Here is a 27,602-nt window from a genome sequence, read left to right on the forward strand (position 1 = left end):
GTGCATGCGGTGATGGAGAAGAGGGCTTAGATCTAGGGCCATCGGGGCTTAGATGTGCTATGCGGGGGTCTGCGCCTACACTGGAGATGTTTTGAGAGCCTGCAAGGGGAAGAGGCTGGGAGTGATGCTGATAAGTGGCAGGGACACAGCCAGGGCAGTCCTGGCAGGTCCCGCAGCGGTGAGTGATGTAAAAGATCCAGGGCCAAGTGGAAAAAATATGTTGTTGAACCGGGGGCTTAGCAGTGAGCTGGGAAAGAATTCCTCTCCTAAAAAAGGATGAAAGAAGAAAAGCCTCCAACTCCTCCATGCAAGTGAGAGTGACCTGTGCAGGGGCCAGGGCAACAGGGGTGGGGAATGTTTGTGGGGACGGTGACAGCAGATTTAAAGCTACTCTTTCTTACACAACCATCCTGCAGCAGAGGCTGGATTGCGGCTCCTCCAAGGGAAAGGGGCAGGGATGAAGCTGGCTTGAGGCAGAGAGGGAGGGGTTTTGTAATGAGCTTTTTCTCTACCTTAGTGCATGAGGAGCCCTCCTGTCCTGGAGCAGGAGACTGCAGGAGAACCACTGCATCCATCTTCTCTCCAGCAGGGTGGAGCAGGTCTGAGCATCATGGGGCAGGTCTGAGCGTTGGGATGGAAGGAGAGCTTCCTAATTAAGGACCAGTTAAACAAACAAGAAGATGCCCATTGCAGCTTGTGGCTGTGCTTTGTGCCTGTCCTACGAAGGAGCCTGCTGGGAAGAGGTTGCTTTATGAAACACCGATCCTCAACCTTAACTGATCCACAGAGTTAAATTCTGCCTTTGCAACAGCCTCACGTTCATCTAAATCATACAGTTTTTCATCTAACCTCCCTGAAGTACAGCAGTGGCAGCTTGGGTGTCTTTATTCAGGCTCTGCAGGTCCCCCTTGCCTTGCAAAGCCCCTGGTATGGTTGCATTGCTGGAGCTCTGCTCCTGGTGATGGTCAGGGCAGCTCTTCAACACCTGTTTCTATGTAGACGGGTGCAGCACTGTCTCGGGGAACCCCTCGGTGCGGCACCACGCTGGGGTGCCCCTACCTCACCCCATGGGTGCCCATCCCTCTGCCAAAGAAAGGGTTGGTCGCTCCTTTTCTTGGCTGATGTTTCTTTGCCTCCTGGCATGTCTTGTTCTGCTTCTTGCCCACAGGGCTCAAGGAAAGCCCGACACGTTGGTTTTTAGCCACGGCACAGCTTAGCCCCCAGCATGTGCTGGTCCCCCAGCCCCAAGTGTTCGGTGGCATCTAACGGACCCCTTTCCCATCCTCCTGCCCAGAGCCACGTGTGGGTCCTGAGCTGATCCAGCCTTGGTCAGGGGAAAACCTGCATGAACAAGGTTTCCTTTAAAAAGGCGGCAGCCATGGGGCTGTGGTTGGGGATGACCAACTCAAACCAGGCACGTGGGCCATCATCCGCCTCCACACAGAGGGGCTGGAGGGAAGCGCCCTTGTAAACCAACTGTGTTTGGACCCACCTGCCTCCTCTGCTCACTGCCTGCCTTTTTTTTTTTTTTTTTTTAAATAACAAAATGAACCATTTTTGCACCTTTGAAACCTCCCTCCCCCTCACGGAGGTGCTGGATGGTCTCTTGAGCCAAGCACACAAAAAATATAAGGTGCAGCCCGGGGAACGAGGAGGGAAAACCTCCGTGTGTGTGTGTGTGTGTGTGCACATATGTGTGGTGCTGACATTGCTGCACATGCTTCCAGTCTGGTGGGGAAAACCAACAAGGACAACCGGGTCTTTGGAGGAGCGTAACGCCGGCGGGGAGTCGGGGTGGCATTTGGCCAGGGTGCCCAGTCCGGGAGAAGGAGGGTTGTCCCTGTCGGAGGAGAAGTCAAGGGGAAACGTGTTGCCATGGCAAATGGTAAAGTTTTGCTGCGGCCAGATTTGCTCCGGGATGAGCCTCTCATTATTTCCACTTGAAAGCCCTGTTTTTCCTGGCAGTCGCGTTGGCATTTCAGTCTCTCGGATTCACAAAAACTAGCAATTTTCTCCCCTCGGCATGGCGGGCTGAGCGGTGCTGTGCCCTCAGGCCAGCGCTTGCCAACTCTCACGCAGAGCAGCAGCAGGACTCAGCCAGCGTCCTCCCACCTCGTCCCGTGTCCCCTCCTCACTTCCTTGCACAGCAGCGCCCTGACCAGATCCATTCGTGGAGCTGCCTCTCCCTCTCCTGCCGGCCCTCCCCTTTCTGCACATCCTTCACTCCTCACCATATTTCCATGCGCATCCCCCCCTGTTTCAGGGCTGGCAGACCCCGAGTGCTCCCCTGTGCTGCCAAACCCCCCGTGTTACACCCTCCCCTTGTCTGTGCTTTGAATCCCTTTGGTTTCGCTGAGGTGACTGAACTGCATGTGTTTTTACTGCCTTTTTCCATGCTTCTGCTATGGCCGTAGGACTTCTTTGTGAACGGTAACTCCAGACAGGTAAGCGAGCATCCGCAGGAGCCCAGTGCCTGTGAGCTGCGAGGGCAGGGCAAGCATGGGGCTGGGGACGTGGGGGACACGCACGGTGCTGAGGGGGGTTAACGTGCGGCAAAGTGGGGGTTAAATCAGAGAGGATGCCGGAGAGGCTGGTAAGTATGGAGCTGCCCTTTCTGCTGTCTAGCTGGACTTAGAAGCCAACATCTGTGTCCAGGGGTTGAGTTTTCAGATGTGGCTTAACACAGAGAAGCTCCTACCGCTGGGTATTTTCACTTTTCAAAAGATGGAAATAAATAAACTCATACCTATGGGTTGAAGCTCTCTATTTCACTGCGGTCATGGCAGGAAGGGCACCCGAGAGGGGCAACTGATGGGAGGTGACTTGGGGTTCACCTTCCTTCACCTGCCACTGCCTTCGCTCTACGCCACCTGTCCCGGCAGCTTCTTGTTTCTCATAGCTGGGTGGTTTTTTTTTTTCGTCTTTCAAACAAGAAAAAGAGTTAAAAATGGGAACTTCTGTTCTCACTCTTGACCCGTGCAATGGCTGTGTGCCAGCTCTCCGGCACTCATAGACGTTTAGTGCAGATCTGTAGCGTGTGGGACCTTGCAGCTCCAGGTTGTGTTCCTTCCCGAAGGGTTGAATAGCTGGCTTTTAATTGGTTAACCTTACTAAAACATATGATATGGTAAATTAAAACCTGGGGCAACGTGAACCCTTTGGGCAACCCTGCAAAATTGCTGTTATGTAGATCTGCCCATTCGCCCGACACCGGAATTTGATATGTTGTTACTCATTTGAAGGTAACGTATTTAATCTGCTTGGAAGATGTAGGTGCTTATGCGACACCGATTCCTGCTTTCAAATCCCTTATTTTGGGAGAATTTCACTGAAAGAGCAGCAAATGCTGCAGGTCGTGTTTGGGAGTCTGGTAGCTTGTACTGGTTAGCATGCTGGGGAGGACTGATGCGTGAAGGGCGACTGCAGATGTTTGGAGCGGGTGAAGAACAAGAGTGATGCTGAGTGTGTGCAGCAGCCCGTAATGAAATATTTCATGCGAGGATTTAATGAAGTATCACAAATATGTACGCTAAGAAGGCCTGGCTTTATTTATTCAGCAGCGCCTGTGTGTTTGCAGATTCTTAAATCTTCCCTGTCTGAGAAAATATTTACATTTCTAACCAGTGGCTTCAAAGCCAGCTCTGTGTTTCAGTTACAGGCGGTGGGTTTTACCCGTAACCCGTAGTGACGCTCCTGATTAATGGGGGTCCACTGTGTATCACGCTGCTATGTGCTGAGAGTACTAAATGTCTTTGCTTCTCCATGGCTTTTCTCCAGGCTTTTCTTTTTTTTTTTTTTTCCTTTTTTTTTTTTCATAGAAGGAAGATGCTATCGATGACACTTTGAGTTCCCGGCATAAAGTCAAGGAGCTTTCGGTCATAGATGGCCGGAGAGCTCAGAATTGCAATATCCTCCTCTCCAGGTATGGTTAATGCCTTCTCACCCTCTGGGGAGTGGGGGGATGCTTGATACCCTGCCCTGGGCTGGGGGGGATGCTCCTCATCCCCGGGGGGGGTTTAATGACAGGAGCCAGCACGGGAAGAGAGCCAGCGACACCTGAACCCAGCTATAGCCTTACACTGTTCATGACAGGGTGGCACGGGGGGGAATATGCAATTAACTGGGTACGTGGCAATTCAGTGTCCCTGGAAAGCCCCAGAGGGGCTGTGGTACCCAGTGAGCCTTTATAGGGGATGGGAGGGGGGTTGATTTCACCTGTTATCTTCCTCAGCCTGGGTTTTGTTTGCTCTTTGGTGGTGGGTGAAGAGGGTTTTTGTTAGGCTGGGGAAAGTGCTGGGTATTGGCAAGGTGCAGCGAGCGGCACGTAAATTGGCCAGGGCCTGGGTCCCCACACAGGTGTCCTGTGCCACCTCTGGATTTTGGGAAGGGGATGTCCCCCTCTTACATCCCTGCTGGGATGACAGCCTCCTGCTCACCCCTTGCGAGGCAGGCTCAGCCCTGCCCTGCTACCAGCAGTTTAATCCCATCCCCAGCGTGCTGCCAAGAGGATGAAAAGGGCCTTTTTTGGCAAGATAAAACTACACAAATAAGACTGACTTCTGAGAAAGGAGAAGCCAGGCTGTGGTGATCTGAAGCGATCAGCCATCAGCGTAGCTACTTGGAAAAAAAAACCAAACAGCAGCAGAAAATGCCACTTGTTTCTGACTTGCCCAGAAAAAAATAATCCCAACAGCAGTAAAATATAGCTCCATTCAGAAATGTTTGTTCTGCTGTCTGGAAGCGCAGAAGCTTTTGTGCCACTCAGGTCTGGCCAGGATGGAGCAGCATCAGTGGCAAGTTGGGCTTGCAGCCATGGCGCCCAAATTCTGTTTTCCGGGACCGTGGGTCGGCGCAGCCAGTGCCTTGCCTGGGCAGCCTGGATGGTTTCCTTCCCTAGAAAGCACACAGAGGCTGATGCCTGCAAAAAACCAACTCCTCTGGGTGGGTAACTTGCAGTCCCTGGTGCTTCTTCAAGCTCTCCCCGAGGTGGTCCTCTGGCCCACAGGCAGCGGGAGCGATGAGTGCAGCAAGCCATCTGCCGCAGCGTTCAATGGTAAAATTGCCGTGTTTATGGCCGTTTCTGCTCTGAGTTGCTTCTGGGGATTTTCGTACTTCCTAGCAGTCCAAATAAAAAGGATGATGATGAAAGCGGAGTTTAAAGCAGCGGGCAAATGAGTACATCTGCAGCAGCCAGCTATTAGCAAGTAAAGCAATGGGATTCGGGGCACTGGCTGGGCTGCTCCCCGGCGTACTTGGGCTGAGCACAGTCAGCGTGGGTTTAGGTGTAATTCAGCCAGAGGTTTAAGTGTGTAATTGAAAGTTAAGCAGGCAAATAGCCCCTTCAGTGGGAGAGCGAGCTACTCAAGCACTTAACTTCAAAGGCATCTTGCGTGTCTTACGGAGTAAAGGTCTTAATTTCATCTGACCAGCAAATCTTTCGCTTCCAAGAAAGTGATGGCTGGAAACAAGTCGCCAGTAATTAATCCCACCAAGAGGGCACGATGGAGGCCGCTGCTTGTCTGCCCTCCCCTTTGGGTCATTTCCTAAGGGAAAGGTGGGATCAGACCTGCCCTGCAGGGTGGTCCCCAGGACTCTCATACGGCTTTTCCCGGGCCTGTCCCACAGCATCGGGGCCCTGCGGGGACGAGCGGCTCTGGGGAAGCAACAGCTTGTGCCAGCCGCTGCTTTGGAGGTGTTTTGGGGTTCGTCCCGTGGTGCTCGTGGGGACACATGGGCAAAGGGGCCAGCCGGGCAGAGCATTTTTCTAGCACTGCAGCAGCAGCTAAATCTGCCCCTTCCCCCTTTCTGCAAGGGGCCACAAATCGAGTTTCTCTCTTCGGGCGATTAACTCTTGATGCAAAGTGGCTAAAAAGAAGGGCAGTGTCGGGGTGAAGCCCAAGCGCCCTGCTGGCTCCCAGGGTCCTCTGTAGGCTCAGGTCTAGCCAGACTCCATGCAACCTCGAGCAAACCCTTTCATCTCTGCCCACCCTGGTTGCCCATCCCTAAGCCAGGCAGAGCATCACGTCCCCGGTCCCGGTGTTGGAAAGGGCTCGGCTTAACCTGGTCTGGCAGGGTGGCTCGCTGCAGCCGGGCTGCTGCTCTCCTGCCTCGCTCGCGCAGCCACCACGGGGACGAGCAGACTTTCACATGCAAAAGGACCTGCAAGCTTGGCCCCTTATTTAGCCCAGACATTTGTAAGCTCACCAGGCATTGTCTGGCTTGCAGCGTGGAAAGATTACAGCCAGCGAGATACTTTATCTCTCTCTGTAGGTTTATTTTTTTGCCTGCTTCCCTTGCTTTGGGAGAAATTACTGCGCAGTGAGATCACTGGATTTTCCTCCGGCTTGTAATGCAGCACAAGAATATTTTTAACGCTTGCTTTTTTTTCTTCTTCTTTTTTGGTGAATGCTTTGCCAAAGTCAGTGCATTATTGGGTCTTCCTCAGTGAACCACCGTGTCCTTGCTTTTGCTCCCTGTGTACGTGTGTGTATTTTTAGTGCTGCTTTCTGCAAGATGCAAATCGAGCCCTTGCTCCATCACTTTCTGCGTGTGCTGGCGGTGAATGGCTCGTTTGATTCCTCTCTCCAGCGAGACAGCATGGAGCATTTTTCTCAAGTGAATGTGGCTTTTCAAGAAGGCGCATCCCTTTCCCGGCCGAATTCATTTTTCCCCTTCACACTTATTACGTCCTCCGTGGGACTCTACAAAAGCCACGCAAAATAGCCCCACGCTTGTCAGGCTGGCGAGCTGTCACTTCGCATCGGTAGGCTGCTGGCTTTAAATCCCTGTGACAGCAAGTCCTGTGACCCCGTTCCTCTCAGACGGCTCGCGTTCGACAGCTGCTGCCAACAATGATAATTATTGTGGTTATAGATAAGCTTCTAGCTTTCACTGGCCCTTTTCCCATCAAATTGTCTGAGAAGCTGTTTTCTTCTGGCGCCCTGCGCTTGCTCTCTGCCGATGCCGGGGCCGGCTCTTGTTCTTGGCACCGGGTTTTGATGGTTCCTGAGAAAAGTTTTTTCAGCCTCTTTTTTTCAGTTTTTAACTATATTGTGTTATTGACTTTGCTTTTAATGAGCAAGGCTTAGAAAAGTCAGTCTCGTCTTTCACCATCCTGGAGACGATCGTGGTGGAAAGTGTGCACTTTAGGTGTTCACTTTGGCTTTGGATGAGGGGTAGCTGCCTACCAGCCCCCTTCTCCCAGGAGCATTTTTGTCTCCCAGGGATCCCCCCAAATGTCCAAACCAGCCAGCATCTGCTTTTCACTGTGACGGGGACCAGTGTGACATTTGTTGGCAGTCTCGGCTCTGATGTCCCTGCTTGGGTGTAAAAGGAGTCCTCCTGCAGCTTCATATCCCACATCAGGTTATGTCCGTCCTGGCCACTGCCCTCGTACAGGACAGGTAGGGTGTCCCCAGGACATGGCTGCTTGTCACTGCAAGCAGCAGAGGGGACATTTTCCATGGATCCTGGGTTTCCTCCTTATACAGAAACCCTAGCAATTGTCCTGGGCGCTGCTTAGTGCAATCTTTGGGCTTCCTCCCCTGGCTGAGGTGGGATTTTAACTCACTCCTCATTTAACAGACCCTCTCTTGGGGAGCTCACTCGAGCGTGAGGGGAGAGAGGACCAGGTACAGGACAAGAAACATGGGCTCGTAAGGAACAAATATTTACTTGCCAGGTCTGCAAGACCCACATACCTCGATAAAGCCAATCCTTCACTTCCAGTCTCGAGCAAAAGATTTCAAGCTAAAACAAGCCCTTGCCACCCTGGTCTTAGAGACCAGCTCCCTCCCTGCTTTAGCTTCATCTTCCAAAAACCAGCTCCATGGTCTCAGACTGCTCCCTGAAGAGATGCCAGGATGAAAAGTACCCTCCTTGTTTAATTACTTAGAGCGATCAAGTCAGCTCCCGATCTTCTTTTTGATCTGCTGATCAGGTTGGCTTCCAAGGTCTCACATCCCGCTATAGGGTGTGTTTCTGGTTTCATCTCATTCCTTTGAGCCTCACCCAGTGTTTCAGTATCCCTTGGCAGTGCTGATCACCGAGACTGGGGCAATGGGTTTCCTTAAAGCCCATGAACAGGTCTTTTCAACCATGCAACTTTTCCGTGCATGCAAGTTCAGGGTATTTTTTTTAAACTATATCTATTGCAATGGCTTTAACCATCACTGCAAGCTGGGTGGGATGTTGGCAGGCAGAGTTGCAGAAGGTTCTGGGCTTTCCGTCTTTTGCATTTCAATTATTTTATTAACTGAAATGCAAAAACATGAAGAAAAATATGCGTGGTTTTGCAATCAAAGTCCTTGCAGGGAGCAATGACGGGGAGTGCTGCAGACATATTAAACTGTAATTGATGGCTGCTCCATCTTCAGTCCCTGTTACGTGAAGTGGAGAAAGAAAAAGGTGGAGGGAGTGCTGGTTTCCAACCAGTTAGAGTTTAAAGGACACTGAACTCCACCCCCCACCCCCCCCCCAAAAAAAAAAAAAAGCTGATGGGTTTCCTGGGCTGCTGAGCATTTTCTTACCCAAATTTTGGACTCCTTTCTCTTTCTTCCTAGAGGGAGACTCCAAACGAAGGTGGCTGGGAGGGGTGAGAAAGGCAATGTTCAAATCCAAGAAAAGCAGCAGAAAGCGGCCAGATTTTCCTTAGGGGTTGTGGCAATGGGTTCAGGAGCAGTGCTGAGCTGTTCTGCTGTTCCCAGGCTGGGCTGCGCTGCCGACGGGGAGTGTGACCCCCACCGGCCCTGTGGCCTTCAGGCATGCTGGCACTGCAGGACCAGCATTGCCACAGGCAAGAGTTACATATAAAAGTTATTTAATTTAAATACATGTATAACACACTACTTACTTTTATAAAATACTGTAAAACAGGACAGCAGCTGGAGAGAGGGAGTTGGCTGGTGGGGTTTGACCCTCCCCGTACACAGCCGGGCTGCTCTGTGCTGTGCCTTGGCAGAGCATGGTCCCGCCACGTTTCTCACACACTCTCCTTCATAACATGCTGTATAGTGTTATTTGTGATGCTGCTGCTGGCCTGGACTTAAGCTGTTCATGTTGCATGGGTGTGTAGAAAATGGTCCTCAGCCCTGCGTGTTTACTGGGCTGGGAATAACTCTCTTTCCCCTTCCACCTCCCAGGCTGAAACTCTCGAACGAGGAGATCAAACGAGCGATTTTGACGATGGACGAGCAGGAGGACCTCCCGAAAGACATGCTGGAGCAGGTGGGCAATGTGTCTTATGCTCCTCTGTGGTTGCCTTATGCTGAGACCACACTGTGCAAGGTGCTCAGGAACAATCCACGTCTTTGAGAAGTGTGGAGGTGTGTCAGGGCCCCAAATTATTTACCAACCACATGTTGAAAAAACACCCAAGTGGGCTGGAGCAGCAGGAAGGCAACTCGGTCATTGCATCGGTGCTGGGAGCAGCGTGGCATGCCTCAAAAAGGGAATCCCATTTTTCACCCCCTCTGAATCCCTTTGGAAGCATTGTAGTCACCTGTCCTTAAAGCTGAGCTGGTAATTGCACTTTCAGCAGAGACGTGGGAGGATTCATTGCACAAAATTTCCATCTGCAAATAGGTAGAGTGGCAGCAAATGAGAGTCCCTGACATGTCCTCTGGCAGAGCTGATGTTGAAACCTCGTTGGTGCAGATGTAGTACATCTGTTGTAAAACCAGAGCGATGGCAGGGCAGAACCAAGAGACACTAATGTGATGGGGTAATGGGAGGAAGGTCACAGGAACAGCAATACCACTTATTTCATAGGTGCATTGGGGTCACTGTCAGTACATGTTGAAATGCTAGTAGATTCAAGCAAATAAATTGCCATTCTGCTCCTGAAAAGCTGTGCATGGACCTCATGTCCACAAGTGTCCTTTCCTTTCTTTAGCTCCTGAAGTTTGTTCCTGAAAAGGGTGACATTGACCTCCTGGAAGAGCATAAGCATGAGCTGGACCGTATGGCCAAGGCTGACCGTTTCCTCTTCGAAATGAGCAGGTTGGTAGCCCAGGAGACACGTGTTTTAGGCAGCGGCTGCACGGGCTGGTTGCGAGGCAGCCATGCCATGGAGCCTGGTTGGGCAATGTGCCTTGCCTCTTGATGTTTTTCACATCAAGAAATGAGTGGGCCAAAGCAAGGTGCTCCCACCCTTAAGGATCACTTGTGATGCTACGCTCCGAAAATCAGGGTTGTGCATTCCAGACAAGCAGCAGCTGGATGGAGCAGGGGGTTAGAGGGATGGGGAGATGAATCCTCTGGAGACAGGTGTTGGCTTCCCAGAAGATGTCCCAACACATTTCCCCTCTAGTATGGGGGAGAAAAGCTCAATCTGGCACAACTCTCTGAAAGACTGCATCATCTGCATCGTGGCCCACGTGGGAAGTACTATTTGAATGATAAAAACGCTGTAGCAATGCTCCTTTCCCCTTCAAATGAGCATATCCCAATGAATACTAAAGACTGATGTATGTACATTTTGCCCTGCTGTGTAGATGAACTCCACTCCTCACCTCAGGAATGACTCGTCCATGGGGCTCCTGAGATTATACGAGACAGAAATTAAATGTCATTTCTTCTTGCTCCTGGTAGCAATCATTTAAGGCTTAGAAGTCTTCAGGGATGAATAACCTTATCTTTCGCATGCACGTCCTCCAGAGGTGCTGGTTTAAAATCTTGAAGCTCCTTATTTAAATGCAGCTGAGTATTGAGCTCTTTGAATTTCTTAGCTGAACTTCAAGCAAGTCACTTGTTTGCAAAGACTGAGTTTTACAATCTGAGATTGTGCTGGGAGATCAAAAATAGAAACGCTCCTGTCCTCCCTAAGAAATGCGCTGATGAACACCAGGGCAATGCACCGTGTAGTTGCTGAGCGTCAAAGGCAGGCAGGACAGAGCTGTGAAGTTCAGACCTGAGCCCTCGAGGCTGGAAGATGCTCAGAATTAGCTTTCCTGTCACAGGTCACCTTTCTTCTTCACAGTCTCTTGCCCAAGTGTTGCTCCTATCTTTTGGAAAGCACAACGTGCCAATGTAAATATTTTCCTTGATTTCCGGCATGGCTTTTTAATTTGCCCTGTGGTCTGTAACCGAGTGTGATGTCTTTGTCACCTCTGATTAGTACAACAACAGTGTAGCCCATGGCCTTGTCTGTGAGCACGTCTCCCACAGGTCCTTGGTCCAAATGACTCAAATCAGACTGCCATTTGCGTACAAGTGAGATCTTGTTTAGCCTAAATACAACTGACATGAGCAGAGCCATCCCTAACTTGCCCAGGAAAGAGCTGTTTTGGGCTGTGTTGGTGGCTTTCCAGCCCAAGCTATCATTTTGAGGATCTGAAGGTCCAGTTTTTTTAGTGCTGGTAGTTGGTGTGCCTGTGTCCAGCCACAGCTCATCACAAAGCCTTTGGGAGCCCAGACCTCATCAGCGTCTTTGCTAAGGAGTGGTTGTAAAAGAACTGTTTGTTCATAGCAATAGGGTGTAAAAATGCACTTGTTGAACCTTCTGAGTTAAGGATAGGCTTAAGCATGTGCTTAAGAGCCCACCTGGATCCACCCCAGGACAGCTGTAGCTTCAGTTGTCATTTTTCCCACCCCAGCATAGTTTCAGGGAGAAATGCAGTCGTTATTTTTTAATCACCGTGGCTCAAGGGTGCTTTGTAAGCACAGCTGCGAGCAGCAGAGCAACTGAGTTCTGCCTGGAGCAAGCAAAGCTCAACCTGCACCTCTGTTTTTTTCCAGGATAAACCATTATCAGCAAAGGCTGCAGTCCCTCTACTTCAAGAAGAAGTTTGCAGAGAGAGTTGCAGAAGTCAAACCCAAGGTGGAAGGCAAGTGACCGGACCTGCTGAGGGGCTCTGTGCCGACACAGGGAACGCTCATAGGAAGAGCGTCCCTCCGTGCTAGGGCGAGCCTAGTCGGTATGGAGGTTGCAGTGACAAAGTGGAAGGGAGGGAGTTGGTGGTCACTCTTTGGCCATGAAGAGGTTGCTGCAACAAAAGGGGACTGGTGTGCTGTCATGGCGGGGGGTAATGTCCCACACCTCTCTGCTTTCAGCCATCCGCGCCGGCTCCAAGGCGGTGCTGCAGAGCAGCAGCCTCCAGCAGCTGCTGGAGGTGGTCCTGGCCTTCGGGAACTACATGAACAAGGGCCAGAGGGGCAACGCCTTCGGGTTTAAGATCTCCAGCCTCAACAAGATCGCGGACACCAAGTCCAGCATTGACAAGTGAGCAGCCCCTGCCCTCGTCCTCGGTAGCGTCTGCGGGCCCCAGGGATGTTGGAGGAATGGAGGGGCCATTAGCGTTGCCTCTGGGACATGGGTAGATGGGAGCAGTCCTCTCCCTCCTGCCACCCCATCTGGCACATGCGATGATGCAAGTGTCCATTTTTTGAGCAGGACAGAGTTCAAGGGAAGCCGAGCTGCAGATCATCATGGGGATTGATAGGGGCTTTCCTTCCTGGGCTGGCTAAACAGAAGCCAAGGCTGATTAGGAGGATCATCCTCCAAATGCTTTTTACCCCCTTTGAGAGGCCAAGAGCTATCGTGCTGTGGTGCAGTGGCCAGAGGAGGGGTCCCAGGGCTCCTTTCCACAGGAACCCCCTCTGCAGCCCCCCAAGCTGCCACAGCCATCGCCTGGTTCGCTATTCTCCCACTGAGCTCCATGCACAGGGCAAGAGGAGCTGGGTCAGGTCTCAAACATGCCTGGTGTTATCCATCAGTAAAGACAATGGAGGACGGGAGCGGTAATGCTCAGGTCACCTCCCCTGGGTCCCTCCTGTGGAGGACCCTTGCTTGCAGGGACCAGGCTGCTCTGTGCTGTGGCTATGTATGACACAGACCCATCCCATGTCCCCAGACAGGCAGCAAACAGCATCCCCGCAGAAATCCCCAAACAGTCCATTACCAGGCTTGGGATTTAACCAGTGTTTTCGACTGAGCTCTCGGCTCCCCATGGTGCCACTACACTGACCTCGCCGTTCCTCTCTCCTAGGAACATCACCCTTCTGCACTATCTCATCACTATCGTTGAAAAGAAATATCCCAAAGTCCTCCGCCTGCACGAGGAGCTGCGAGACATCCCGCAGGCAGCCAAAGTCAAGTAAGCAGGGGTTTAGGTGGAGCTTAGGGAGCACTGGGCGCACCTCTCCCCTCACTTTAGCCTACCTTTCCGTGTCACCCTCCCCTTCTCGTGCTCCCAGCCAGATCCTGGCCACCGGGCTGGGCCCTGTGCTGCGGCCACACTGGCCCCGAGAGCAGCCCAGGAGGCAGGAGCAAACATCACCTGGTAGCTTTAAATCTCAGCCCTTGCAGCAAAGGGCTGCGAGCCTCTGACCGCGAGGGAGGGGAGCTGCTTGGAGCCAGCCGTTTCCTGTTGTTATCTCACCGCAGAAGCATTTAATTAATTTCTAATGGTACGTTAAGTAATCCGGGAGGAAGCGGTTGCGGTGCGGCTGCAGATAAAGGGCAGCTGTTTATCTGCGAGTGGCAGGGAGGCTTTGCCTGCAGCGCGGGCAGGACCAGGCAGCGGTGCGAGGGGCTCACCTGCCTCCAGGTCCTGCCTGGCCCTCCTTTCGCCACCAACATGGAGCTTCTGGTGTTTGCAACGACCTTTTAAACCCTGCCCGCCTCCTGGTGACCTGTTCGGAGCAGACTGCTGCTGTCTCTTTGCCTGTGGAGCCCCCCGTTCAGCAAAGCCCTTAAACACACGCTGAACTTTTAAGCACAGGAGCAATCTGCTGTTGCTCTGCGAAGCCCTCAAGCCTGTGCTGAAATCAATGAGGCTCTGTATCGGTTTTAAAGTTCAGCAGGAGCTTACGGGCTTTGCTGCTTCAGGGACCTGAGCGGCAAAGATCACACGTCTCTGCAGTCAGCACGCGTTCATGTTAGCTGTGGACATGAAAAGGGCCTGAAACTGCACCTTTGTAGAGAAGGGATGGCAAATATGCACAGAGTTTATAGCAACTCATGGGTCTTTCAAGTTTCAAAGTGCTCTTGTAGGGGCTTCCCTGCAGATCAGTAATGTGGAAAGCAAGCATCCATCCTCGCATTTAAAATGTAAAATAATTGTCAGCCATAGGGATTAAACAAAGTGACAGGGCAAATCTTGGCGTGCGAGGAGGAGCGTGTGGCTGCGGCACTCGTAGGCATCCGCTGAGAACATGGTTGAGCAGGGCACGCTCCCCGGCCGGTGCAGGCTCTGGCTTTCTCATGCTTCTGTGTCTGCAGCTGTTGTACAGATACACGTATGGGAAAGAAAATGTCTGCGTAGAGAGGTTTTTTACCCCCCCTATATTTTTTTCTCTAAACTGGACACCATATGTAATATTTGGGTTTGGTCCAATCTAGAGTGAAACCAAAAAGTTTCTAAAGCTCTGGAAAACCCTAAATTCCCCTCAGCCCTGCAGCTGTGAAGCAAAATTGCCGCCTCTGTCAATCCCACTGCTAGTAATGAACTGCTGGAGCACAGGGCTCCCAAAACTGCATTTTCCCAGACTAAACCTGCCAGGAATGCTTGCCCCATGACCCGACGTCAGCATTTCCAAGGACCCCAGCCCTAGGACAGACACCCCTGGAAAGACGTCAAGATTGTGGTCATCGAGTCTTTGTGAGAAAGCTTCCGCTCAGATGTAGTGGTAGAAACCCGTAAGCACTTGAACTTGATGCTCATCAGGGGCTTGAGCCTTGTGTAAACACAGTCAGTGCCAGACGTGATGATTTATTTTTATTTCTCTATATTTGGGTTGTCTCCCTTTATGAAAGCCTTGCTGCTCAGAAGGATGCTTTTCATGGCATTCACCTAACCGTGGTTCCCTAAAAAATTGTCCGCTGTGCAATGGGACAACAAGCCTATCTTCTGCCGGCCCTTGAGAGGGGAAGAGAAATCTGTGCCCAACAAAACCCTCTCCTGAGCTCTCCTTTTGCTTGGAGAGGTCTGGAGGCTGCTGAGCTTGCTAAGCCTGCACGGTCCCCTGATTAAAAATACAGAAAACTGCTTTGCTTGAAAACAAACAACTCCAGACACTTTGGGATGGCGGCTGTCCTAGCTTAGAGGCTGTCAGCCCAATTTACTGCTTGAAACATGCTGGTCTGCAAACAGGATACAACGTGTGCAACGCCGGGGTCTTTCCAGTGGAAAAACACAGTCGAGTTGTTCAGAGAGCTGTAGAATTTGCTGGGGAAGGCTAAAAATTAACATCCTGCCATTTCCAACAGCATGACGGAGCTGGAGAAAGAAATAAACACTCTGAGGAGCGGCCTGAGAGCGGTGGAGACTGTAAGTATTATTTAAATCAAATGTAGTCCAGCCTGGCTCCAAGCGCCGCGGCATCCCTCCTTAGGGAGGCAGGCGAGGGAGCTCCCAGCGAAGCTACTTTTATCTCACATCCTGGAGATCTGTTTGTCTTTCCTTCCTGCCCTGCACGTGCATCTGTCCTCTTAGGGCTGTTTTGGCACCAAAGTTACCATATGTGGTTAGGCATGTGCGTGGTTTATATCTAATACGCCAAGGGAGGCTGAGTGAGTATAGTGATGATGCCTGTGGAGGACCTGTGATGTGCCGAGGGGTCTCCCTTTGGCTGTAAAACCGCAGAGGGCTGGGGCTGGGGCTGAGGAGCGCTCCTGCAGCCCAGCTGGAGTGGTGATGAAATGGTGGAGGTATCCCGAAGGACTCGCTGTCTTGCTAAATTAATGCTGCTTCCACAATCTCTCCTGCAGGATTTGGCCTTAAAAGCGTACTGCAGGCATGATATTGTAAAATGGGGTAATCTGTGGCCTCACGCGTGGCAGGAGGGAGCAGCAGTGGCAGTGCAGCCAATATCCATGGCACTGGGGCAGGCCCTCACCCAACAGCACTACCAGAGGCCAGTGGTATTTTTGTCCCTCCATCAGCCAGGGCCTGACCAGATTTACATTTGTTTCTAACCGAAGGAGCTGGACTTCCAGAAGTCTCAGGTTCAACAAACAGGTGACAAGTTTGTGTCTGTCGTCAGCCAGTTCATCACATTAGCCAGCTTCAGCTTCTCGGATGTCGAAGATCTTCTGATGGAAGCAAAAGAGCTGGTAAGGTCACCAACATCCTTGAGATCTGGGTAGTATTTCAGCTTTTCCCCCAGCCAATAGGGGAGGGATGACCCTGGCCTTCCCAGAGCATGTGCTGTGCGTTAACGTCTCAGCTACCTCCCCCACGAGATCATGCGAGTGTCCTGCTGAGACCTTGACATGAGAAGGGTGCTGGGCTGCTCTTCATGGTTTGTTTGAAGTGGGTGGGTACGTCCCTGTCTGTCCCCAGGACCTTTTTCCTGCTGTATAACCCAGCATGCCAGGGGATCACAGGTCAGGCCAACAGACTGCTTCTGGAATACAAGATGTGCTGTCAAAAGCTGTGAGATACCTGTCTATCTTTTGGAACTGCAAGGCAGGGGCTAGCCACGGGAGACCCGTGTCCATCAGGTGAGGAGATGATAGGTCATTTGTGAGCATCTGAGTTTTGGTGAAGAGCTTTCACTCAAGCCTAGAGAGCTTGCTTTGCTTGCTGTGTCTTAAAATGGAAATATCGTGAGTTTTGGTGGCTTTAGAGTTAGGACTGTGGCACCTTGGCCAATGAAGGCTGAAGGTGGCAGGAAAGCAGGGTGTTCTGTCAGGTGTTGATGAAAGAGGAGGGAAAAATGCAACCAGGTCTTCAGGCTGAACATGAGGTTGCCCAGACGTTGATACCAGAGACAACCCAGGCTGCCCGAGTGACCCCAATTCTATAGGGCAAAATAATATCCAATGCATAACTTTGGTCTGAGACCTGCCTAGCTCTTCTCTCCAGAGATGATGGAGAGGAGCTCAGTGACATGAGTTGAGGCCAACTTCAGACCTGGTTAGAGAAGTTAATTAAAAGGTTCACCTTCCCCAGAGTAATGCCTTTGTGAGTGCTTTGCAGCCATGTGCAATGACCTCTTGCCATGTTGTCCTTTTTTCCCTACCAGGCTGGCTTAAATCACAGCAATGGGGTGGCCATTGGCTGACATCTGTGATTCCCAAGCACCTTTTGCTTCCCCTCTTTCAGCAAAGGGGCCCACAGCTGGTTTCCATTTCCTCTAAGAATCCTCCAGTATCTCCTCCCTGTCCTGGCCTTCATCTTGATTGAAGTGGCAGGGAGATAGTCCAGCACAGGCTGTTTTAGAGGTCCCATCCTTGTCCCACTGCTTGATCTACCTTTCCAAAGATAGAAGTTACCAGGTGTCATCACCTCCTTCTCTGCGGTTGTATCAATGTCCAACTGGCACTGTCCTTCAGACCATCGACCCATGCTTGGGCATTATGATTGACCGTTGCCTTCCTGAGGCCATGGCTAACCCAGGCCACCCTTTTAAACTGCTGACAGTAACCTGACAGATCTTCCCTGCAGTGAGTTAGGACTGTGGAGATGGTGACAAATGCTCTACAAACTATATCACCTTCTGCTGACTTGGCTGGATATGGAAGAGAAGGTCTGGTTGTGGTCCCCAGTGCCCATCGAAGACCACTCTGAAGCAAAGTGCAGCTGTTCCCATAGTTATTGGATAGGATGGGCTGTGCAAAGTGCACCAGCTCTTTGCTTTTTAAACACATGTCCAGATTCAAATTGTGTTACTGCTTTCTCTTGGAAAGCAGAAACGTCATTGTTTTATAAACTTTATATCCCATAAGGATAACAGTTTCAGCCTTTTGCCCTGCACCAGAATCTCCTGTAACATGGCAGAGAATTAAATATCTCGATGAAAATCAACAAGAATAACCTCAATTATTTTGACTTATATAGTGGCACATCTCAAATTCCTCCCTGCGTCTTGAAGTGCTAAGTCTCTTCAGTAAACAAAGAAATAAAAATGCCCTAAATGTCTTTTGAAGAGCCTGGGGCACCCCTGAAAATGAAACTAAATCATACAGGCAGGCTTTAAAAACGTTCCTCTCAGTCTACCCCGCAAAATCAAAGCAACTAATAAATCTGTTTGTGCTTTGATTTTGTTTTTTTCTTTTCTTTTAAGCATGCTTATCTCTAGAACGCGCCATCACAATTTTAAGAAACTTTCTGTGCACAAAGAGTCTCCTTCAAACTGGAAGTGAGAACAAAGTCCCAAGGACAACTCACGGACTCCTTGGGGACCGGGACACATCAGCAGATCGTGAATGTCCTGTCCTGACCTTTGCTATGGCCTTATTCGACTCCCTTACATTAATGATGTGCAAACAGCACAAAAGGCCGGAAAACTCCCTATTTCCCTACCCAGGGCTGTGCCTGAGCCTGGGCAGAAATGTCTTTTAGAAGTTTCACCAACACATTTGGTTTCAATAGCAGAGCATGTGGCAATGATAAATAATACCCCAAAAATACTTCAAAGAAAAACTTAAAAGTACGAGTCTCCCTTCCCCTGCCGTGTTTACTATTAGTTTTATGTCTTCAGTCTTCTGTCCCACAATATTTTGCTTCCTTGTTTTTACTGCTGCTTAGTTAATAAAGTCGAGCTGGGGCAGGGAGAGGTTCGGCAGAGCCAGAGGCGAGAAGGGCTGTGTGGGGGATGTTTTAGGAGAAGGGGCTCAGGAGCAATCCAGGTCGGCTCTTGCAGGGCAGCAGGTATAATGTCAGATGATTTATTTCATGTTTAAGTCAAGGCTTGATGAAGCAAAGCCCTGCTCTCCACCGTGGCTGCTGGAAGCATTTCTCTCTGCTCCATCAGGTCCAAGGCTTCCCATAGGGGGTTTCACTGGTGCATTGGGGGTCTCCAAGACTGATGGACCCCTGTCTTCTCTCTCCCAGTTTTCCAAGGCTGTGAAGTACTTTGGAGAAGACACGGACAAAATGCAGCCTGATGAATTCTTTGGCATCTTTGACCAGTTCCTTCAAGCTGTGACCGAGGCCAAGCAGGAGAACGAGAACATGAGGAGGAGAAAGGAGGAGGAAGAGCGCCGGGCACGCATGGAGGCACAGGTGAGTGGGCATCAGCGAGTCTGGCAGCACCCCCGGGGCACTGGGGGATGGCAGCCGTGCCATGCTGTCCCATGGTGGCCATGGTAGCACAGGGAGCACTGAAGACTGGACAAGGAGCTTCTGTGCTCTTAGACCTACTGGCTTTTCACTGTTGATTGCTTAATTAACTAATGACCTTGGGTTAGTGAGATCTTGGAGCTAAAATGTGCAGCAGAGCTGGTGCTGCCTGTGGGCTGCTGTGACCCACCAGCAGCAGCCATGGGGCATTGGACCTCAGGCCATGGCTTGTATCAAGAACCCTGACCAGCTCTCCCATGCTAAGCACCGGGGTGGGAAACCTCTCTTGTTTCAGGGGTTTGGGGGTCACCACGTGTGTGTTGGGCACCCCCACAATCACCTGCACGAGAGTGAGATGTCTCCTTTCTCCCCCTCCACTGCGGCGTGTAGCTGAAGGAGCAGCGGGAGCGGGAGCGCAAGGCGAGGAAGGCAAAGGAGAGCGGGGAGGAAGGCGGCGAGTTTGACGACCTCGTCTCAGCCCTGCGCTCAGGTGAAGTGTTCGACAAGGACCTCTCCAAGCTGAAGCGCAACCGCAAGCGCATCGCCAACCAGCTGGCCGACAGCGGCCGTGAGAGGCCCATCACCAAGCTGAACTTCTGAAAAACAAACAACGGCGACAACAAAACCCAACAAAAAAAATGCGGGTTAGTCTTTTTGAAGTGGCGGGGGGGCGGGGGTTATTCCCATGATACTGCCTTGCGATTCAAAGCGGAACAGTGGCACACCCTGTCTCCCCGCAGGTGAGTGTGTGTGTGTATATACTGTGTATATAGTCAGGTCGGGGGTGTGGATGGAGGTGCTTGGGCAGCCCACCTTGATGGGTGCCAGCGCCACCTCCTCCCCTCCAACTGCCTCCGAAAAGTAGTTCTCCCCATGCACAAGCACAATGCCGCGTCTGCGGAGCAAGAGAGGACCCAACCCAGAGACACCGGCAGTCCCTGCGGCCCCCAAAGGCAATGGGAAGCCGCTCCCCACCGCTGTCCTGCTGGGACCCCCCCCCGGGCTGTTTGCGGGGGACGCCTTGCGCACAAGCCAAGCGGTTTAAAGACGAAAAGAAAAAAACAAAGTTGACTGAACTTTATCTGGGTTTGTTTGTGTTTTTTTTTCTCGTCGTCGTGATTATTCCAAAAACCACGCACATCCGTGCTTTCGCGCTGGTTCCCGAGCTCGGCGCTGTGGGCACTCCCGGCAATGCTCTTCCTGTCATCCTTGGGAAACGCTCTTTTTTTCTCTTACCGCCACCTTGCTAAAGGAAAAAGTTTACCCCAAAGTGCTTATCGCTTTAATGCCATACAGATGTATTTATACTTTCGTAACGTTTTCTGGCCCAAGATGGTGGGAAAGGTCGGTTCTCGGAGGAGACGAAGAGCATAAACTTTTGCATTGTAATTTTTATTCTTGCTTTCTGTTCAATGGGACAAACTGTATCCTCTGTAAAGGTGGGTCAGGACCAATGGTCTCTGATGTACAAAGGGGCTGGTGCGAAACCCACCGGCTTTCACCCACCTTCTTTTCTCTTTTCTTTATCGGACACACAGAAGCAGCGATGCCAAGAAACGCTCGCCTCTTAGCCAGGTCCTTTTTCAACTGGTTTGCCGTTCGTTGTCATTGCAAATTTGTAAGCAGAACTACCTGTCAAATGTCAGTCCAAAAAAAGACAAAAAAAAATAATAAAAATAATTCAAAGCTCTCAGGGAGTAATAATTTAAAGATTTAGAAAATTAAGAATTGGAGAATAAAAAGTAACCACCATTAACATATTAACATTTCTATTCTTAAATTATGCTGAGTATATAGAGGACTGTTACTTTTTACTTTTATTTATTTGTGGTGTGTTTTTTAAGAAAACAAAACAAAACCTTTTTATACCACCAATACTTTTGTGATCCTTTTTTTTTGTTTGTTTGTTTGTTCTTTTTCCTGTGGAGAGATGAGTTTGTCCCTGTTGCACTAGATATTAACACTATTTGAAATAAGGTTGGTTTGTCGTTTGTTTTTTTTTTTTTTTTGTCAGATAATCGGTATTACTGGTGGGGTATGGGATGTCAGTTAACTATATGTACTGTATAGCAAAAGTGCTGTTTAAACTAATTTGTATAAAAAAATATGGTTCTAAGCACCTGAAGGCCGTGGGGTCTGCGTGCTGAGTGAAAGCTGTGAAATCTCTCTTTAACCAGAGTTGTCAAGAGCTGTGGTTTTACCGTTTTGTTCTTTTCTTCATTGCAACTTTTGACGCACTGTAGATTAAAAAAAAAAAAAAGAAAAAGAAAAAAAAAAAGACTTTCTGAGTAGCATTTAAAGCAGTAATAAATAAAGCAGGTAAGCGCAAAAAAGTCCAGCACCTCGCATCCAAGCAGCTGCAAAACCTGCAGATTATGTTCAAAGGTGGAGTTAAGCACTTTGCTTTAAGAAGGAGGGGGAAATAAAGACAAAAGGTAATGATAATACTATTCCTTAACTAAAGTGCCTCTATTTATATTTTTTATTTATGGCTGAAAAAATGGGGCTGATAGAATTGAGGGAATGGACTTCGGGGGGAATTTGAAATACAAAAGAAAAAAAGAAGGAAAAAAAAGGTTAAAAAAGAAAAAAAGTCTGGCCTCTGATGGTTTAAGGAATGGTTGGTCACGCGTGTGTAATTTGAAAGGCGGTGGGAGTCGGAAAGGGCGATCGCCTCCCGGTGTCCCTGCGTGCGGGGCTCGGCCGCCAGCACCCACCCCCGGCTCCTGCCTCCGCGACCCCAGTGCCACATCAGGACCTTTCCTGACGGATTTCCTCTTGCCCTTCCAAACCTGGTTGTTGGGTTTTTTTAATTGTTTTACAACAGCCTCATTATCAGGCTGAGTTTGCCATTTCTTTGTTTTCTTTCAAAAAAAAAAAAAAAAGAAAAAAAAATTATATCTCTATAAATAAATACAAAGGCTGTGTGCAGGTAATTCCATGTGCCATTGTTGAAAACTACTTTTAGATTGGTGCTGGTGTAAGTAGCCACTCTTTTCTCTTGGGTGTGTATTTTAAAGATGATTTTTTTTTTTTTTTAATAATGCCAAAAAGGAAAAAAAAAAATTCCGTAATAATTTGTAAACTGAAGTATATGTCTTGGACCTTATTAGCTTCGTAGTGACCAAGGTAGTCTGTTAGGCGCAAGGATGTTAGTAGTCTTAGCTAGTGGGAAATGCTGTGTAATGTTATGAGACTGTACATTTTCTAAGACGGCAATATGCAATAAAGAAAAACGATTTCGGTGAGTGTACATGGCAGAGCTGCAAGTTATTTTTTTTTTGGGGGGGGGGAGGAAAGGTATTTGGGGATTGAGACAGGTCTTGAATAAAAAGCCCTCTGCGGGTTGCTCTTTTTCGGGTGTATTTGCAGTCATTGCTGGGTTTGGCTGATAACCCTCCTTCTCCGCTTTCCTGCGTGCCGGGTTTTAGGCGCTTTGGGGCTTTTCCACCCTCCTGGCTCTCAGCATCCTCATGGTCGCCTGCTTGTGGGCTCTGAAACACCTCCTGGTTAGCAGCCCCATTCATTCCTCCCCGCTGCGTTGTTGCTGTTGCCTGTTCCCACCTCAGTGACCGGCTTTTCTAGGAGCCTGTGTTGAGGCAGCCACTGGTTTTGCATCACAGGATCAGATCATCCTTTCTCCAGCTGTCGGAGCCAGGCCAGCGCTGGCTGGGCTGGCCAATGTGCCTCTAGCAAGCCTGTCTAGATACACCCGAGATGTTTTCTTGGCAGTAGCCCAGACCCTATTGGCCTATTCACGCTCACCGTTGCCTTTCCCGCAGCCCTTGCCATCTGGGCTCTGTGTTATTTTCCTTCTTTTTCCAATGCTCTTTGCATTGAGTGACCTTTGCAGCACCCAACACCCCCAGATCCCACTGTCTGCAGCGACAGCAGCACCTGCATCAAAGCCAGACCCATAGGCTTCCCCTTTGGATCAGGTCTTTCCCCAGTATAACCAATAAGCGGGCACCGAGCCAGCACAGATGGGGTGCCTTAACACATCCCTCTGCATGCTGGTGGGGCCTCCTTTGGTGTGATCCCACCCAGCATCAGGCTGGCAGATACGCAGCTTTCTCCTATTTATATCTCATGGCTGGGAGATACATATCTATGACCCAGCGTTGTCAGATTTGGGCTGGCAGAGAGCACGGGATGGTGATGAAGAGGATGGCTGCCATCGCAGTGCCCGGTGGTCAGGTGGGTGGGTGGGCAGCTGCTGCCACCTGAAAGCTGCGTGGGCTGTGTAGCATAAAGGACCTGAGCAAAAGGGGAATGGCTTCGGCTGCTCTTCCCTTCATAAATCCCAGTGTCCCCAGCACGGGGGTGCTCTGGGGTGCGTCCGTAAATGGATGTGAACAAGCTGGCCAAACCCTACAACCCAACAAGGATGTGAAATTCTGGTTAATGGCAGATTGCAGGTTTCCTGGGCCACGCCAGTGTGTGTGACACAGGATGGTTCCCAGGATGGAGAGAGGGTGGCAGTGGGAGATGTGAGCAAGGACATGGCATAGCTTTTTATTCAATCAAGATATTTGAGGAGAAAAAAAAAGCCTAGTATCGTGCAAGCTTCCTATCCTGCAAACCCTTCATCAGGGCTGAAATAGCAGCGACTATGGCTTGAGGCCATAAATTTGAGATATGACGTTTGTCATTGCAGAGGAAAGGGGACTGGGTGGGTGTTCTGCTGGACTGGCACAGCTGTGCTGTGTGAGGCTATGCCACCAGGAGCTCATGTCCACCAGTGGGCTGGCCAGCTGGGTTTTCACCTGAAAAAGGGCTTTTGTGCCCCAAATCCTGGCTGCTCCCTCCAGTTAAAGCCATGAGGAGGGTGTCCCAAATGGGCCAAACCTGCCCAGACCCGCTGGTGCCAGGGGAGCCGTCGGGCATGGTGCTCCTGGAGGAATTTCCCAATGGGGCCACCCGCATTGGTGGCACCAAACCTGCTGAGCCAGCCTTGACTGTGCTGTGCTCCAACCCAGCGGCTTTCCCCGTTGCCGAAGGCTGGGGCGACTGGGAGTCCCGCCGGAGCGAAGAGTGTTGGGTGTCATCTCATGCACTCAACCTGTTATCCTTGGCATCACGCCCCAGCCTGGAAAAGATGAGTCAAGAGTTTGGGGCGATGACCTGATACAGACACGGCATTGCATGCAAAACTCGGCAAGTAGGGCAGACACAGCTTGACAGGGAGAAACTGGGCTCCCATCCGCACTGCCAGCACTGTCACTTTGGTGCCACTGGCAAGGGGTCGCAGGGTGCAGGATCAGCAGGAGCTTGCTGGACTTCATGTCCAAAAATATCTATTTACTCCCAAGGGAGGGTACAATGGGACCAGTGGATCTGTCGGGCTTTGACATCCCTCCTGGAGACCCTCAAGAAAGGGTCAGAAAAGTGGGAATGTTTCCTGTCCTGCTCCCACCTATGTTGCGGCTGGACCTAGCTCTGTCCCCATTGCCACTGCCTGTGCAGCTCAAGCAGACGTTCTGGGGTAAAATTGCACTTTGGCCAACGTGATGATCTCACACAGCCCGATCACCACACCTGCGGCCCCTGTGCAGGGCTGGCGCTGCTGGAACACCCCAGGAACAGGCTCATCCCTCGATGCAGAGACCAGCGCATCAATAAAACCCCATAAAAAGCACCCAGCTATTTCTGTACCAGCCTGTGCTGTGGGGTGAATTTGCCCTTTGAGCTGTGCTTCTGGAGGATGGACACAAAGGCTGAGGGATGCAGAAGGGAGGCTGAGCAAGCACCATCCCTGTCCCCATCCCCATCCCCGTCCCCTCCCCTGCAGCAAACCCTGCAGACATCTCTCCTGTGAGCTCTCTCCCCGGCCTTGCTCAGGGTCCTGCAATAAATGCATGTGAGAAGGAGAGTTCTCCGTTTTAATCAGAGATGCTCTTACCTGAAACCTCTGAGCATTTGATATTATTTTTAGCCTTAAACCAGGCTTGATGAGTGTGGGCAGGTGGGCCAGGGAGAAAGCCAGGAGCTTGTGCTGCCGAGCCCCAACAGAGCCTCAGGAAAGGCAGCACCACCATCTGCTGGCACTTTCTGGACTTCACGGTTTTAGATCTGTCTTGAGTATAAAATCAGTCCTGCCTCTTCCTTTCCTCTGACAGTTCTCTACTGTGGTCTGAAAAGTTCAGTGCTCTTTGGCTGTGAAACAGTCAAAATGCTAAATTTTGTATTTAAGTTTCCCCCAACGTAATTGAGGAGGGATAATGTTAATTCTGTCCATCATAATTCGAGTCAAATAGCCAAAGGCCATCACATGGAGCTTCGCTGCGACTTTCAGCACTGCCTGAGCTTCAGGTTGGTGCACCCTGTGTATGTGTGTCTGTGTGTGCACATGCAGGGAACACAAATGCATGTATGTGTAAGATAAACTAATGCAAAATGCTTTCATGGGACATCTGAAGGCCACAAAATTACCTCCATTGCTTTTTGAAACTGTAGAGCGCTCCGCTCCACTACAGTCCCCCCCAGGACTTGTCCCGATGCTGGGATCTGGGTTGGGAGCCTTTGTGCAGGCTCCTCTTGCTAAGAACCCATCTTTCCTTGCACTCTGCTGTCATGTTGCATGAACTTGACGTTAAGGTGGAGATTCCCAATCCCCAGGGCAGCTCTGTGAAGATAGGTCCTGGAATTGTCATTTTTCCATGACTTTCTTTACCCGTCCATATTGCAACATTTGCTCTCAGTTCAGCCATGGCTCTGCAGGAGGGGTAGGACACATGCCCTGTGTATTTGGGCACAGCAAGTAGAACTGCCCTAAACCAGGATTATCCATGACAGCAAGTCTGGAGGACACAGGACAGCCAAACATAGCTATGCTCCTGCTGCCTAACCCATCCCTCTGGCTTTCCGGGATGCTGCCGTAAGCAAAGCCGGGCTGGGACGATGCCCATGGCTTTACCTGGGCTTTGGGCGCTGCAGGGTACCGGGAGTTTTTCTACCTGCTGGAATTTGTGTTTGTGCACATTCACACAGGTTTACTTTGCCAAGCTCTGTGCAGAGAACACCCTACACTCAAGGGAAGGTGAGGAAGCCCCAGCCCTGTGCTTTGCCCGGCTCCCGATCACTGCCCGAGACCTTTTTTTTACTGTGAAATCAGAGTGTGAAGCACTCAGACAAGACCTAGTTTCTATGGCAAATCTTTTCAATTTAAGAGCAGAGGTGATTGCTATTCGAGTTACATTTTCCAGAAAGAATCCACAATTCAGATGCTGTATTCAAAACTTGATGTGACCTCAGGGACGGTATATTACCAAATGTTCTGTAAAATGCACCAGACTGAGCACAGCAGCCACAGGCGCAGGTCAGGGAGGAGCACAAGTGCTGCGGCACATTACATTTCACTGGAGAAATAAGTGACCTGGTTACCCAGAGCATTTTTTTTTCCCTGATGCTGAGATTAGTTCAGGGTATGTTTTTGGGTCGGGTAAGCAAATTACATTTATGTGGTTGTGAGGGAATAGCTGGGTGAGCGATTTAAGAGAAATTTATCTTACAGCTTTTGTCCACATCTACGACCCTGAGGGTTTTTAGTTTGTAGGACTTATCCAGAGGGTTTCATTCCTCACCAGCCACAGCACCAGCATCTCCCCAGCTGCGCTCTGCTGGGTTGGGTTGGGGTGGGGTGGGCTAGCCCAGTGCTACCTGTCAGCCTCACCTAGGAGCCAACCCAGCTCCCACGCACAGTCCCAACCTGAGGACAATTACTGCCTACACTGAGTGTGCACGCTTCAGTGAAGCCTTCTGGTTAAGCCCCCGAGCACAAACCTAAGTGTTTAAGCCTGTGCATCAGTACTGCTGGCTGAAGCATGTGGAGATTCCCGCTGCCTTCAGCCAGATTTGCTCTGGCCCCTGGGAGAAACAGATGTTCCTCCAGATGTGGAAGGGCAGTACTGAATATTTCCACTCCTGATATCCACCCTGGGAACTGAGGAGTGCCATCTTTCGAAGTGACCTCCCCCAAGTCCCCCCAGATGCAACTTTCTGCAAGGAGAGGGTATCCCCATGCCTGACGGGAAAGCAGGTAACCTGTGAAGCAGTGCGGTTTGCAAATGCCTTTAACTCCTCAGTGCACACAACAATAAAAACCCCTCTGAGAAAAGGTGCAATCCTCTTTTCAGAGCAAAGCTTTAAAGAAAACTCTTTTCAGTTTATGGATCTCTCTAGATGCTCCCTTGTTTACTATTTTTTGAGCTGACTATTTATGGAAAAGGTAAGGTTGAAAATAGTTTATAAACCCAAGGATAATGGATGCATAAAATTAAGGATCCAGTATTTGGAAATTGTTCCTCAATCAGTTTTGTGGGCTTCTGCCAGTGCTTGCCTTTTTGAAACCAGCTGAACCTGGAGGCGCTCAGTGCCAGCAAGACAAGAAATAATAGCACAAACAACAAATGGCCCCTCTCAGAGTGAATTTACTTCCTCTGCTGAATCATAGCTGGAACCAGCTCATCTTTCATGATCACCCCAGAAGCCTGTGGGCTTGTTGGTGTGCTGCTTCACCCAGTACGAGCAGCTCAAGCAAGGCTTCGGGGCTCAATTGTTGCCTGAGCAGCAAGTACCAGCATGATCCCTCTGGTT

At 50.4% G+C, this 27,602-nt stretch overlaps 1 protein-coding gene across 2 annotated transcripts in view; it reads left to right on the forward strand.

The window, feature by feature from the left end:
• DAAM1 (dishevelled associated activator of morphogenesis 1) overlaps nt 1–19,666 on the forward strand; it is a gene marked incomplete at its 5' end in the record, with an annotated part of 58,231 nt that extends 38,565 nt beyond the window's left edge. Inside the window, 11 exons of one of the 2 annotated variants that reach the window (XM_082485222.1) lie at nt 2,415–2,444; nt 3,819–3,922; nt 9,141–9,225; nt 9,893–9,999; nt 11,737–11,825; nt 12,052–12,220; nt 12,987–13,094; nt 15,209–15,269; nt 15,923–16,054; nt 18,780–18,950; nt 19,398–19,666. In XM_082485222.1, coding sequence (XP_082341348.1) covers nt 2,415–2,444; nt 3,819–3,922; nt 9,141–9,225; nt 9,893–9,999; nt 11,737–11,825; nt 12,052–12,220; nt 12,987–13,094; nt 15,209–15,269; nt 15,923–16,054; nt 18,780–18,950; nt 19,398–19,607 — 1,266 coding nt within the window. In that variant the 3' untranslated portion in view covers nt 19,608–19,666. The remainder of the gene's footprint in view (nt 1–2,414; nt 2,445–3,818; nt 3,923–9,140; nt 9,226–9,892; nt 10,000–11,736; nt 11,826–12,051; nt 12,221–12,986; nt 13,095–15,208; nt 15,270–15,922; nt 16,055–18,779; nt 18,951–19,397) is intronic. The other variant, XM_082485223.1, reaches the window with a different exon arrangement.
• Nucleotides 19,667–27,602: the final 7,936 nt, after the last annotated feature.

This window comes from Vanellus vanellus, assembly GCF_965231255.1.
Source record: "Vanellus vanellus genome assembly, chromosome: 6".
In the NCBI taxonomy this organism is placed as follows: domain Eukaryota; kingdom Metazoa; phylum Chordata; class Aves; order Charadriiformes; family Charadriidae; genus Vanellus; species Vanellus vanellus.